Source organism: Ictalurus punctatus, chromosome 2 (assembly GCF_001660625.3).
Source record: "Ictalurus punctatus breed USDA103 chromosome 2, Coco_2.0, whole genome shotgun sequence".
NCBI lineage: Eukaryota > Metazoa > Chordata > Actinopteri > Siluriformes > Ictaluridae > Ictalurus > Ictalurus punctatus.
The window spans coordinates 14,668,499-14,684,922 of NC_030417.2; the positions used below are offsets into that span (position 1 = coordinate 14,668,499).

Here is a 16,424-nt window from a genome sequence, read left to right on the forward strand (position 1 = left end):
TACAGTTACAGGCTAACAACAATCCGCAAATAAAACTCTGTTTTAACTATAGCCTAGCTATTTAGTTATTCTTTAAAAATTATTCAGTTGGCATTCATGCTTCAGACAGATACGGTTGAGCAGGTTTAAAGGGCTATAATACATATTATTATTATTATTATTATTATTATTATTATTATTATTATTATTATTAGCCTATTTCAACGATTGGGATTTAGGCTAATAGCCTATAAAGGGTACAAACCTTTTTTTTTTTTTAAATAAAAAATACAAGACGTAAGTGCAACTCAAGACATCTGTCAGCTATTAATTAAACATGGTGAATTTAAAAAAAAGAGGAAAATTCAATATCATGAAAATGGGAAAGCGTTTTTAATAAGGTAGTTAATGTTTATTCTGCGTAATTGTGTCGTCCGTTTTCTCTTCACATGAATCTAGTGCACTTAAACACAAATGTAACGACTCCCAACATCTCAGCTGTCACTTATACCCCTTTAATATAATAAACCTTTCTGTTCAAACAATGACAAAGTGTACAAAACACACACACACACACACGCACACACACACACACACACACACACACACACACACACACACACACAGCTTTATGTGTGTTTTAATGCTCGCCGTCTTTTTAATCAGTCTGTAAACAGCAACAACGTTTTACACTAATACTAAAGTCTGCAACTGTGACCACACACTCTGGTGTTTTGTTTGCGCGTTAATCTGATTATAGACCGGAAGTGCTGGAGTCTTACCGTTTTCACCTACAAATCTATCTTTCTCTGTGTGCAAGTGACGCGTTACTGCACCCCAGCACGCTTTGAACGAAAAAAAAAAAAAAACTAAAAGAACGGAAACGTGTAACTTCCCATATACATTCAGGAATAAAGTACAAATACTAACAACAATAATATATACCAAAACGTATCACATTAATAATATAATAAAGTGATGTCATTAGTCTTTAGGTTTGTTTCAGCTTAAAACAGTTGAACGCAGTGTCTTATCGTTTCTCCCTCCTTTTTTGTATTTGTTGGGAACTTAAAATCCAAACAACCAAAAAACCAAACAAACATACAAACAAAACACTTTTCACTTTTTTTGTTTTTCTTTTTTTCTCCCCCGTGCCTGCATCACTGGTTTCCGGCGCACGCGGACGCGGACAGGGTCCAGGCGGGCGCACAGTACGCGTGCGGGTGATAGTAGTAACAGTATGAGGAAGGAGAGGAAGAAGAAGAAGATGGCGGCTGGAGCGCGAGGAGCGGCGGAGGACGCAGCAGCAGCAGCTCTCCTGGAGAATACTGCCTGCGGTCGTCGCGCACTAGCACTTTCACGGCCACGCGCTTGGCGGCGGGCAGTAGCAGGTCGGCGGCGGCGGATGCGGCGCTGCTCGCGGCCATCTGGCGCCTCTTGGTCTTGTAGCGACGGTTCTGGAACCAGATCTTCACCTGCGTCTCCGTCAGCTTCAGTGACGCCGCCAGGTCCGCGCGCTCCGGTCCGCTCAGGTAGCGCTGGTGGCTGAAGCGCCTCTCGAGCTCGAACACCTGCGCGTGAGAGAAAGCTGCGCGAGAGCGCTTCTTGCGCTGCTTTCCGACGGGCTGCTCTGAGACCTTCTCCTCCGCGTTATTACAGTCTGCACCAAAAACAGGGAAATATATATAATCAATGCTACAATTTTTTATTTATTTATAAATAATTGCATTTTAAAACTCCGATCTCCCCCCACCACTGTATACCTACATGTATACCTTTATCCTAAAAATAAACATGTAGAATTTAGTTTTAGAATTTTTTTTTCCATGATACCATTCACTTTCACAACAATGTTCCTGGAGCCACATTGAAAGTTTCCACTGCTGATAAACCCCGAGGAACCCTAAAATATTTTTCCAGAAACCATTTTGGACTTTTACAAGTATCATTGTACAAGTGTTTGTAAATCTGTTAATCTTTTTATTATTATTATTACCATTATCATTACATTTTAACCAGAACGTCTTGGTCTGCTCTAACTGTTGCACTCTCTTATATTTTTAAGAGCTCTTATAGCCTAATAATATTTTCTCATTTTCAAACACTGAAATATCTGAATTTCACATAAAGGCGGGACTACTAAAATATGAATTAAATCTTAGTTACCAAATAATAGTTTATTTAGTGCTTTTCTTTTGTCTGCCTAATTGGACTTACATAAACACTAATCCTACAGTCGCTGCGTATTTATTTTATATCATGTTAAAAGAACAAATGTGCACGCGCGCGACTGACTTGGAAAAAAAGAGGACATTTCTGGACTGATAAAGCACGCGCACTGTTGCATACACTTCGACATTTAAGGAAAGTTTTTAAACTGTTTTGTTATTTTAAAAAATACTTATGAACTCTGCATTTGAATGTCTGCTACATGGAGGAAGGTTTATAGGGTAATATGAGTGGAAGTTCAAGAGTTTAAACTCAAACGCTGGATTTATTAAAGCAGCTCTTTTAGTATCTCGGTCTCGCGCAGCCCCAGTGAAAACATGGCCTCGTGCGAGAGGAACTTACCGGACACGCTGACTAAGAGCTCGCAATCGCTCAGTTCTCGCACTTGCTCCGCAGCCGTGGACTCTCGGTCCGTCTCGTCCTGAAAGCTCTCGTCCAGTGTGCGCGAGTCGCAGCCGTCCCGCTGCTCGCGCCCCGAGCTGCTTTTCGCCTCGCGCTCATCGTCGAGGTGGTGGTGGTGGTCCTCGCTGAGCCCAGAGTCTGAGTCGTAGCTCTTGTGGTGGCTCGTCGCCAAGCGCGCTCTCTCCCGCTCCCTCTGCTCGCGGGCGTCGTCCTCCTCCTCGTTCGTTCCTCCGAATATTTTCCAGCACGCGCTTTTCGAAAAACACATGTCCAGCTCTTTCAGACGGCGCCTTCCTTCTTCGTCTTTTTCTTCTTCTTCCTCCTCCTCTTCCTCCCCTTTTCTGTTTAAAATGGCCTGAATAGAGAAAGGCATCAAGGAGCTGCTGCGCACGGCCATCGCGCGCGTAAGAAAGCAAAAAAACCACAAGCAAAAACAAAAAAATAAGCCTACAACAAGGCACTCGAGGTCAAATCGAAAAGTAAGACCAATGCGTATTGGGTGCGTGCACTCATCCGCTCGTCACGCGCCCTTCTACTCCAACATGCTTCCACGATCGGCGGTGGCGCGCGACTTTCATTTCGGTCCACGTCGCTACCGAGCGCTCCTGCGTCCGACAGAGACACAGCGCGCACACACATACGCACACACGCTCAGCATGCAGAGCCAGCCCTAACCGTCCCCACTTTCACCTGTGAGTGACATCACAGAGCCACCAAAAACTATCTGTCTCCTATTGGCCAGGACGGCAGTGGAGCACGGGAATGATTGGTTCTCGTGCGTCATCTTCGAAACGCCCTAAAACGCCATACACACTATCAGTACTAAATAGTATGGCGAAATAGTACGTGAGCCAGTACCCGGATGGGGAAAAATTAACATCTGCCACGCGCTTATTTGCATACTCCAACGCGACCTCGAAGCAACGACTGCTGACTCGTTATTTACAAGCACAGCAGAAAACTTAAAATGGGGAAAGTAGCGTATAAAAGAGAGGTTAGTGTAGCATACAGTGTAAGTATTTCATGCGCGTGCCCTACAGAGTACTAAATAGCATGAACTAGTCTAAATAGCAGGCAGCATGCTAGGAAAATAATCTGGACGTTTAATTTTGGACGTAACCCTTTTAACATTCACTCCGAAATGAGTATTAAGCCACATTTTACCACTTCATCAAATTAGTTAAGGCAAACGGAGCACGTTGGCGCTCGCGCAGATAACATGGATATATTTAAATGCATCAGTTTACTGAATGTATAGACTTGTATATACCCAGATTGCATCGCGTTATCAGTGCCATGTATCACAGTGAAATGTTAAAAATGCTACTTTACGCGGTTGTACCAGAAATGTGCCGTGTATGTTTACAAACATAAAGGTCTACCCATATTTCCCAGCTAAGGCATGAAACGTCACAACGTTTTAGTTTCTGAAGAACCAGAAACTATAGTCCAACTGTATCTCTTGAATAAAAATATACACACACATAAAATAAAGAAAACACTTAATAAAGCATCTAGCCCATTTATAAGGCCTACACATATATTGCTAATGAAATACACAGTTAGTATCCCTTCCTGTCGTCCTTTTTTACCTAAGCATATAAATATCAATTGATTTGACCTCCTGCAGCTTGCAGAGCCGAGGAAGCACTTTTGTGTGAAATGTCCTGTTTCTCTGGAAACTTTGTGCGCCATGGTAATACCTGTTCATTTATTATGCAGTACATGAGAACGCTTCGTAAATTATGAATTATCCGACTATGATTTAGTAGCCTATATCATAAGGTTATTATACAGTGGCTATACATAAACTAAATAATATAGTCATGTAATCTGATGATGCCGCTTTTCAAAATGTACCCATTCGGACCTCTTCGCCTATTTAATTTTTTTCTGATTTGATTGCATCACATACCGATTATATGTAGCTTAGTCCAAATAACAGTCCTATACCAAAGAACAGTGGTATGCACATGTAATGATGTATTTATAGATATATAGATATGTAATAAAGATTTCCTTATTAATGGGGAAAAATACTATTATTGACAACAACAACAACAACAACAACAACAATAATAATAATAATAATAATAATAATAATGCCAGTCCTTTGGGCATGTCGGAAAGAAATGTGCTGAACGGATAATACCAGGTATTGAGCACTAGAATAAAGAAATTATAATATGAATAATAAAGAATTAAGACTAGAATAAAGAAAGTCTAATAATAATAATAATAATAATAATAATAATAATAATAATTTATTAATTTAGGTATTTATTTGTACTTTCTATGGTCAGGTCTATTTAGAGTTTTTAGATATAACGTGATTTATTTTCCCCACAATAATCATCCGCTTTTCCATGATGTTCACTGGATGATTGAACTCCAATATATGTCGGCTATTTAAATTGTAAAAATGTAAACAAGGTTTTTCGACCTTACAGACCTAAAACAATAAATTATTTTAGTGTCGATTATTGGCCATTATGGCATTTGCATGATTAATTGGCGGGTTTTTTTTTTTTCATTGTATAGTTTGATCGTTCAAATGACGTGCAATTGCAGAGGATACTACAATAGAGAATATCTGCTAATATAGCCTATAAATCATAATAGAAATGCTGAAAGCAGCAGGATAAATGCTATATATTAATAACACGAAACTATAAAAGTAAAAAGAAGAAATAATTGCACACATGTATTAAAGGCGTCTTTGTTTATTGTGTAGTAAAGGTATCTTTCCCCGAGTCAGATTTTATGGCCTCATATTCCGGCACATTAATATCGTTTCTTCTATTAGGTTATGGAGGAACACTTGAATGTCGGCCCTTTGCTCGGAAACTTCCATTTTTCAAAGTGTGAAAAAAAGATCATGATTATTGTGCTTTAACCAAAAACGTTCATTCCTCACGGATTGTGTGTATGTTTATTGCCTATTATTAGTGTCATTAGATTGTTGTTGTTGATTTAGCTGCCCGTGGCTCTTATATATTTAATGGCAAAATTCACAAATTTCAGAAATACATTTCAGTGATATAAATAAATACAAATTATTAATTTTAAGCCATCGCATTTGCGAACTAAATTAGAATCAGAATTTCACTTAGGCCTATTGGAGAGATAATAACAACAACAACAACAACAACAACAACAACAACAACAACAACAATAATAATAATAATAATAATAATAATATCATTTTTGCATTTACACAATTTACACAGTAAATTCAGTATTTTGTGTGATGCAATTGTCTAATTAAACTAAATATTAATTTAGTTACAGGTCATATTAAAGCATGAAACAGATATAGTCTAAAAATAAATAAATAAATAAAATACAAATATGTAAAATCCATTTGTAAGTATTCACACTCCGATTTTACACCCTATTTCTTTTTCCTGTCACCCCGAATTTAGAAGTGGTATTGGATTACTAACCTTAGCCTACTGGTGTTATCTACTATTTATCCAGTTTAGCATAACTAATACCTTTTTTGGGGAAATATGGAATATGGTGTAATAATGAAGCGAGTAGCGGGTCTTTCTCTCCACCTTGTGGACACTTCAGTGCATGAGCACACACACACACACACACACACACACACACACACACACACACTAGTTCCACAACGTTAAAATGCTCTTAACAGCGTATTACAAGTAAATATGTGTGTATACACTGTATAAAAGTTATTCAGTAAATATATTGGCTATTGGATGTAGTGACAAAAACAGAGCTGAATGAACAATTATTGTATTTATGTCCAATAGATATTTTTTAACCGATAGAAAACAAACTAACAAACAAACATACAAAAATATATACACACATAAAATATAAATATTTAATTTTACTTAATTTTACTATTTTGTTTGTATTTTCTCATTTGTAAGTCGCTTTGGATAAAAGCGTCTGCTAAATGAATAAATGTAAATGTAAACAAGCAAACTAGACTATCACTGATTTTATCCCTCGGTAGCACCACCAATACGGTATTATTATCTTATATTATCTTTATTATGTATATTATCTTACTGTCTTAAGGTTTTTGCTTCTACAGATTTACTGAAACAGTCTGGTGGTGTTGGGAAATTACACACTATACACCCGGGGGAAAAAGGAACAAAATGAAACCTTTCAGTGCACAAACACTTACCCTATAGGTTAATAGGCTATACTGTTCTACAATCTCCCATATCATGAAAATAAATTATATTTATCCTATAAAAAGTTCATTTATACTTATGAAATAACCGAAAACTTTATGCTTTTTTTAAAATACCAATTTTAACATCTACAGAAAGTTGTAGCTGATCTTTTAGTGCAATATAAATATGTGCGCCTTTTTATTATTATTATTAGTAGTAGTAGTAGTAGTAGTAGTAGTAGTAGTAGAGATAGTAGTAGTAGTAGTATTTGATTATTCTTACACTTTCTATTATTATTATTATTATTATTATTATTATTAGTAGTAGTAGTAGTAGTAGTAGTATTTGATTATTCTTACATTTTCTATTATTATTATTATTATTAATATTATTATTATTATTAGTTAGTTAGTTAATTAGTAGTAGTAGTAGTAGTAGTAGTAGTATTTGATTATTCTTACATTTTCTATTGTTATTATTATTATTATTATTATTATTATTATTATTATTAGTTAGTTAGTTAGTTAGTTAGTAGTAGTAGTAGTAGTAGTAGAGGTAGTAGTAGTAGTAGTAGTAGTAGTAGTAGTAGTAGTATTTGATTATTCTTACATTTTCTATTATTATTTGCACTCGGGTCTCCTTTGAACAGTGGATTTGTTCAACAAACAGACTTCATGTAAAAACCATAAAGAACTTTCCTTTACTTTCACACTATCTGTTGTTATCCAGATGAGGATGGGTTCCCTTCTGAGTCTGGATCCTGTCAAGGTTTCTTTCTCATATCATCTTAGGGAGTTTTTCCTCACCACCGGCTTGCTCAATTGTGATAAATTCACACACTTAAAATATGCATCCTGTGTTTATATATTTCTATAAAGCTGCTTTGAGACAATGACCGTTGTAAAAAGCACTATACAAATCAAACTGAATTGAAATTTAATTGAATTATCATTATTAGTTTTATACTGATTAAAAACATTGGCGGACTGAAGCTGAAAAAAAGGAATAAATGCCTCAAGTCATCGAAGAAGAACAGGACAAATGTCTGAAAATTGGAGCGATTCAGAAAGGAATGAGTTGTTGTTTCATCCATTCGTACCGAGGATGAAAAATATTCATCGTGCGTCATTTGTAACCGTTTGAAACGTAAATTCATGTTTTATCTAATGGGTCTCTCATACCAAATGTGAACCCCATAGCCTATGTGTTAGCTTTTATTTCTCGAATAGAAGCCGCAGGTTTTATGTAAAAAAAAATAAATTCCTTTCAAGGGGATCAGCCAAATGTGGCCACATAGTCAATACCACCATGTATTCCTATCATCATGGGTGCATTTGGCTACCACAAAGTGCTAAATAACTGCACAGTGCTACAAACTGCAATCTCTGTCTCGTTTGCATAACCGATCCGTCATTTGGACAGAAACGACCCGTAAGATTTTATCACAGTACAAAGAAATAAGTGATTGTGTGTGAGGAACAGAGAAACAGAAATGCTGCATGCGTATTTTGGTAGCAGCTCCGTCCAGTCTGTTCACGGAGCGCATGTGTGTGTGCGTGTGTTCAATAACTGAACACCTTAATGTAGGGATGTAATAGTGATGTGTGTATGTGTGTATGTGCGTCTGTGTGTGTGTGTGTGTGTTTAATAACTGTACACCCAATAGGAAATAATAGTGAGGTGTGTCTGTGTGCGTGTACGTACGTACGTGTGTGTGTGTGTGTGTGTGTGTGTTTAATAACTGAACACCCAATAGGAAATAATAGTGATGTGTGTGTGTGTGTGTGTGTGTGTGTGTTCAATAACTGAACACCTTAATAGTAGGGAAGTAATAGTGATGTGTGTGTGTGTGTGGGGGGGGGGGGGGGGGGGAGTTAATAATTGTACACCCAATAGCAAATAATAGTGATGTGTGTGTGTGCGTACGTGTGTGTGTGTGTGTGTGTGTGTGTGTGTGTGTGTGTGTGTGTGTGTGTGTTCAGTAACTGTACACCCTAATAGTAGGGAAGTAATAGTAATGCGTGTATGTTTGTGTTTAATAACTACACCCAATAGGAAATAATAGTGATGTGTGTGTGTGTGTGTGTGTGTGTGTGTGTGTGTGTGTGTAATAGCCATAGCCTATATGTATTAGTGCAGTGGTTCTCACAGTGAGGTCCGGGAAGCCCCAGGGTTCCCTGAAGCATAGCAGTGGGGTGTGTGTTTTTTCCCCACCAATATTGTTAGTGGTGGGAATTTTACTCACATTAACAAAAATGTATTATGGATAGTTTAAGAATAGAAAAATTCCAAAACATATTATTTAAAAATCCACAAAGAATGAATGCTCATGAAATACTGTATATCCGTACTGAGGAGCACTATAGAACACTATAAAACATGATAGCCCCATCAATTTGTGTGAAGTTATCTCTTCTCTTTAACTCCAATTGCCATGATAAAATTTTTATATTGAACTCAAGTTCCTAAGTTTTCAAGAATTAAACTCAAAGTCTTGACTTGTAAAACGTAACTTTTTGAGTTGAAACAAAGGTGATCTTTAAGTTGGATTTACTCATGTTTTTAAGACAGCATGTGAACTTTTGTTTCTAAGTTTAACCACCTGAAATGTTGTACAGTGATAAAGGGGTCCCTGACTACAAAACATTAGTTTGCTGATGAGTTCTGCATTGTTTTTCTGATGTGTTTGTGATGCTCTCTACTGAGAATGTAGACGGGAGTGCAACACAATTAGTGGTGGGTATTTTCAATATTTCTAACACTGATCAGCAGTGTCTGATGACTATAGATTTTGGTGCCTCAGGGCAACATTAATGACGACATAGTTGTTGCTATTATTTGCTGTTATAACAACTTCTGCACTTCTGGGAAGGCTTTCCACTAGATTTTGGAGCGTGGCTGTGGGGATTTGTGCTCATTCAGCCACAAAAGCATCAGTGAGGTCAGGCACTGATGTCAAGTGCGAAGGCCTGGTGTGTAGTTGGCATCCCAAGTCATCCCAAAGGTGTTCAGTGAAGTTGAGGTCGGGGCTTGTGCCACTCAGTTTCTTCCACATCAACCTTGACAGACCATGTCTTCATGGATTTCACTTTGTGCACAGGGCCATTGTTACAAAGGGTAAAAATAACCCTGAAAATATTAACCCATTTATGAAATAAAACTCACCCAGCATTTTTGTAAAAATGATACCATCCAAACAACCCATTTGTTGGGTTAAAATTAACAACCCAACTTGATGGGTTATTTTTAGCCCAATGGCTGGGTTTTTTTTGTTTGTTTTTTTGGGCTAAATTAATCCATCAAGTTGGGTTGTTAATTTTAACCCAAAAAATTGTTTTTAAAAACAAAAATGCTGGGTGAGTTTTATTTCATAAATGGGTTAATGTTTTCAGGGTTATTTTTACCCTTTGAAAATGTCAAATCTATCACATTATAAACAAATTTGTCAACGTTATCTCCTTTATTTATACACAAGAAGGTATTCAGAAATGTATTGTTAGACATGATAAAGTGGTGTTTATATATTAACTTTGAAATAAATGACTCAATAAGTCATATATTTAAGACGAAAACATAAGATTTTGATCAAAGGAGACGTTTAAATCATCCCAAAATCTGAGAAACCAACTTATGATCCAGTGGGCATTACAAACAAATAAGCCAAAGCTAACGAAGATAGAGGTGCATTTAATGTCATGTAAACTGTTATTTATACTTTTTTTCCCCCTACAATTATCCTAAAATGCAATTTGTTTGTGTGCTAAAATTCTACTAAAATGCTCACAAAACAATCAAACAATTGCATGAAATGCAGGTGACATTTATTAAAATCATTTATATCATTTATAATCATTCAAATATTTCTTATTCAGCCTTTAGCACCTCACCGCAAATTTTTGGCAAAACCTAATTAAGTCAACAAAACATTACAGAGATAGTAGAAAGCATTACAACCTACTGTATCCCCATCCTCTCTTTTTGTCACGTTAACCTTGTGAAGAACTAAGTTCCGTTAGCGACTGACTGTCTGCACCTGTTAACCAGCATTAACATTCACCCAATACATGAAGAAACATACAAACCACAACAAACCTGCCAAGAGAGGGCCGCCCACCAAAACTCATGGACCAGGCAAGGAGGGCATTACTCAGAGAGGCAACAAAGAGACCAAAAGATAATCCTGAAGTAGTTGCAAAGCTGCACAGTGGAAATTGGAGTATTTGTCCATAGGAACACTTTAAGCTGTACATGTCACAGAGCTGGGCTTTACGAAAGAGTAGCCAGAAAAAAGCCATGACTTAAAGAAAAAAATAAGCAAACATGTTTGATGCCCACCAAAAGGCATGTAGGAGACTCCCGAAACATATGGAAGAAGGTACTCTGGTCAGATGAGACTAAAATTGAGCTTTTTGTCCATTAAGGAAAACACTGTGTCTGGCACAAACCCACCACCTCTCATCACCCAAGAACACCATTCCCACAGTGAAGCATGGTGGTGGCAGGATCATGCTGTGGGGATGTTTTTCATCAGCAGGGACTGAGAAACTGGTCAGAATTGAAGGAATGATGGACGGTACTAAATACAGGGAAATTCTTGAGGGAAACCTGTTTCAGTCTTCCAGAGATTTGAGACTGGAAGTTCACGTTCCAGCAGGACAATGACCCTAAGTATACTGCTAAAGCAACAGTCAAGTGGTTTAAGGGGAAACATTTAAATATCTTGGAATGGCCTAGTCAAAGCCCAGACCTCAATCCAATTGGGAATCTGTGGTATGACTTAAAGATTGCTGTACACCAGCAGAACCCATCCAAGTTGAAGGAGCTGGAGCAGTTTTGCCTTGAAAAATGGGCAAAAATACAGTGGCTAGATGTGGCAAGCTTATAGAGACGTACCCCAAGAGATTTGCAGCTATTATTGCTCAAATTTTCGGCTCAAAATTTTTTGTTTGTTTCACAAAAAAATATATTTTGCATCTTCACTGTTATCTACATGAAAAGCATACATACATACATACATACATACATACATACATTTCATACATAATGTTGCATCTACATGTTATGTAAATCAAATGATACAAACCCCCCAAAATCCATTTTAATTCCAGGTTGTAAGGCAACAAAATAGGAAAAAATGCCAAGAGGGCTGAATACTTTCACCAGCCACTGTAAATGTAAGTAACATTAATCCACTCTCTGTATTACATTATGGTGAATAGCAGTAACGTTATGTTATCATTAACTTTCAAAATGGGAATGGGAATATCTAACATTACCACGAGTTGTATGCTAAACAATACAGTATACATTACATGATATTCACTTTTGAAACTGTTAATTATAACTCACTGCATTACTGTTTTCCAATGAAGCTTTGGAGAGCTCCTTACCTAAATATCACAAACTCAGCCAGGCATTTTCAGCAGCATTAATGCTAAATAGTGATGAACCTGTGTTCATTTGGTTTCCTCACCTCAGGACTCCAACACTGCTGTCACAATCAAAAGGTCAAAGAAACAAACATTCACTTTGAGGTGAGTACAGGGGTGGATGATGACGTCAGCAGTGCAATGTAACTGGACAATAATTTAACACGTTGTATTGGTCACTCGTGTGAATTGTTTTCTTTTTTAAACACATTTATTGAATAATTTAACACGACATGTGTTAAAATAGTAAAAACACAAAAAGTTTGTAGGATATTAACACATCCTTTCTGAGTGTGTTTCTCCAAATAAATCTAACAGTCTGTCCGTGTGAAAACCACTACCTCCACCTGAGGCGAATTCAAACAGTCCGTGCTTAGTTGATTGACCCAAGCAGCTGGGCTGATGCCTTTGGGTGAGGGAGGGGTGCAGTGATTCAACTGTCAGTGAAAATGATTTAGCCACTATCCCAGCAGTTGGGTTACACAAAACTACCCAAAAACAACCAAGACCGAGAAAATAACCCAATTAAATGACGCAAAATGCTCAACTCAGCATTTGGGTAGAAAAAAGAACCCAGCATTGTTTAGAGCGTATAATGAAACAGGTTTGGGCGCTTTAGTTCCAGTAAATGAAAACTTCAGCATACAAAAACATTCTAGGCATTGGTGTGCTTAAAAATTTGTGCCAACAGATTGGATAAGGCCCACATACTTTTGGTCATATAGTGTATTTGAGGTAATCTCTACCTAATGATGCTGCTGAGAGGTTCCAGGCGTATTAAGAAATCTCTTGTCTTATTATAGAATATTGTGGAGTTACAGAGTATTCTAGAGATAGAGGAAAACAGAAACAATTCCTAAATAATGACTATATCATTATCCCATAATACCCCTGGTACATTGCCAGTACTGTAATACTATACTGTCTCTCTATATTAGAGGTTAAAGCTTCCCCCTGTAGACAGTCACTCGAAAGAGAGAGGCTGGTGTAGTATTTTAAGGGTTGGATTGCAGCTGGTGGAAATAACTGAGCAGAAAGGACTTGTGAAGAGATGGAAAACTCATTTCTCTCTATCTTTCTCTGTGTTGCTCATGTAGAGCAAGAAACCCACTCAGCATAAAGAAATACATACACACAAGGGAACCAGTACCAGTACCCCTGTGGCACCAAAAAGCAGCACCAGTGGTGATGTATCTCTTTCAGGTGGAGAACAGTCTCCAATTGGACACCTTTTGCTAGAAATTTCCTACACTGCTTGCAGGCTAATGTTCCCTCTATTGAGACAAAGAGATACATCAACCTGTGGCATGATTACCCATTTCACCAACTTGCTGGGGTCTGAAATTGGCAAGGCCTTGAGCCCTAAAAGAAACAGCAAGCTCTGAAACTGTAGTTATCCTAATGACATTGTCAAGACCACTTTTCTGAATGACGAATGTTCTCATTCATTGCCAGCTCATGTCCTTCTGGTAAGTGCTCAGGGGATGCTATCTAAGACCCTCCCTATGAGGTAGATGCTGGGTACTCAAATGTTTCCTGGAAGCCCTGTAAGTGTTAGAAGGTGGGACCAGTGTGTGGAGTCCTAAACACACCACACAGGCAGTCTATTTGGTCATGTTGATTTTGTTATTCTGAAAATATGCACCCTCCTGTTCAGGGAGTAGTTCCACACACTACCCAGTAGGCTCAAAGAAAGACCCAGGCACACAAATTACAGCAGGGTGGATTGTGATAACAACACCTGATGCTAAAGTATAAGTCAACATGGGGTGGCTGTGGCTCAGGTGGTAGAGCAGGTTGTCCACTAATGGTAGGGTTGGCGGTTTGACTCCACGTGCCGAAATGTCCTTGGGTAAGACACTGAACCCCGAATTTGCTCTCAATGGCAAGCTAGCCTTGCATTGCAGCTCTGGTACCATATGGGTGAATGAGAACCAGTGTTTTGTAGAACCTTTTTTTTTTTTTTTTTTAAACTAAGGTTAAAAAAGTGCTATTTAAGTGCAGACCATTTACTAATATGGCACCCCATTTCCTAACCCAGACACCATACTGCCTGAATTCGGATGTTATTTAGCTCCCTTATAGAGAGATCAACAACTGTAGATTGGAGTGGTTGCTTCAGTGCTACAGCAGAATAGACATCATATTGCTGAACAAGCATCAGCAGCATGCATATGTCCAAGTTTGGATGCATTATATCAGCCAGAACATGTGCCACAGAGCACTGTCAAGCTGGGGCCTGGCAAGAAAATGCTGGTGTGGAGGGAATAATAGCTTCAAAATGTAGACCTACGCATTACTGAGAATCCCTGTGTTGGCTCGAATTTAGCCTATTACCCAAAAACATTTAAAATTCAACTTAGAAGCCAATACTCACATCTACCTCTGAGACCAGTTGGAGATAGAAAAAATACACCAGCCGTGAGTGAGAAGAAGCAAGGGTCCAGCTTTATTGTTTCATTCCACCACACGAGATCCACACCGATGAGAATTCTCAGAAGTGATCCCCATACCCTGAGCTTAAGCTCCAGTATTTATACTGTATTTACACACTAGATAACCCATAGGTTTCCAGAAAAGGCCTATTTCACTTACCCATAGAATTGAAACCAGGGGTTTTACTTTACACATAAAATCAGAACCCAGGCATTTCCAACAACCCAGGAAACAAAAACCCAGGGTTTCTAGTTACCTAGGTTGTCAAAAACCAAGATTCCCATTTACCTAGGTTTTCAAAAACCAGGATTCTCTTTTACCTAGGTTTTCAAAAACCAGGATTCTCTTTTACCTAGGTTTTCAAAAACCAGGATTCCTATTTCCCTAGGTTAAAAAAATGACGTAAGCAAGACGACTAAACAACCGGGAGGGACCTTGGTCTTATCGTTATCTCGAGGGGGGGGGGGGGGGGGGGGCAGCCACCCTTATAACTGGCTTTCTTCATGGTTCTCTAAAAATTAAGGCTTTCCTTGCGAGACGAGAATCTTCACCATCTGAATCATGAGTAAGTTATATTTTCCTTTTTTTCCTGTATTTCTCGTTTATAATTTATTTTCATATTTGCACTATGTTTCTTAGTTTATATATATTTATACTACTTGAAAAGCGGTTTACTGTACTTCCAACTTCTTAATATCATTACAGTTCTACTGTCCTGCATATGCTACTATTCTGTTTTTTATAGAGTTTCTCTATCACTATAAGATATTATTAAAGTTATTCATGTGTGTTTATGTATGTTGTGTCTACTTGCCCGCCCTTGACTGCACGAGTGTGTGTGTGTGTGTTTTAGCACTCCTCAGCTCGTACACTTCTTTTTGACTTTTTTTTTGACTATTACTGCTCTTAAATTGCTCGTAATTCCAATCTGTCAATGTCCGCCTAATCCCGCTTCTACGTGTCTAGGTGCCCGTTTTTCCTTCTTCTCCCTTATGTTTATTTTATGACATTTTTTATCCACAACACCTGCTTGTGATATCAGAAAAGAGAGCTCAGTGTAAAGTACCTAAAGGTACTAAAGACACCGTACCGTCTTCAAAAAGTAGATATGCCTATGTTGTCTGACTGTAGTATTTATTGTAAATACTACATGACCTTGCTGGAATATTTTAAGATGCAAGGGTTATTCGGATGTTATACACCACCACTGGCAGTTAGAAGGTGTGAAACAGAACTACAAAACCTCAGAGTACTAGGGAATCTAAAGAATAATAATAATAATGAAGAAAACCCCAAAACTAGTGAACCCAGAGACTTGCAAAACTGGCAAGTAGGACAAGTAGGAAAACGTTAAAAATTTGCCTACTAAGGAAACTAGAGAAAAAGTGATTCTGGAGACTATGGAATTTATGAGAACAACAAAATGTGGATACTAGGGAAAGTAGGATAATTTAAGAAACTAGCTAAATAAACAGAACACCTGCAGACCAGAAATTTAGTCTAGGGAACTAAGGAAACAAAAACAACAACAACAAAAAAAACTATCAGAGAAATAGGGAACCCTTTGAAGAGAAAACCTCTGTTAACAAAAGAATCCAAAGACTAGGAAAGCTAATAATGCAGACATTGGAACACATTCAAGATTTTAAAAATCTGGAAGCCTAGAAAGACTATGACAAATAGATCAGAAGAACTAAGGTTCCTGACCAAGATGAAGCCTGGAGAGTAGGGAGCTCAGAAAACCAGAAATGAAAACCCACACACAGATAAAAGAGTACACAGTACACATTCA

The 16,424-nt window shown here is 37.9% G+C and overlaps 1 protein-coding gene across 1 annotated transcript; it reads right to left on the reverse strand.

The window, feature by feature from the left end:
- Positions 1–350: 350 nt before the first annotated feature.
- On the reverse strand, positions 351–3,311 carry nkx3-2 (NK3 homeobox 2). The gene is made up of 2 exons (XM_017462163.3): positions 2,551–3,311; positions 351–1,639 (listed from the first exon to the last, which is right to left on the reverse strand). The coding sequence occupies exons 1-2, from the start codon at positions 3,005–3,007 to the stop codon at positions 1,140–1,142; spliced, it is 957 nt and encodes a 318-aa protein (XP_017317652.1). The 5' UTR covers positions 3,008–3,311; the 3' UTR covers positions 351–1,139.
- Between the last annotated feature and the right edge of the window lie 13,113 nt (positions 3,312–16,424).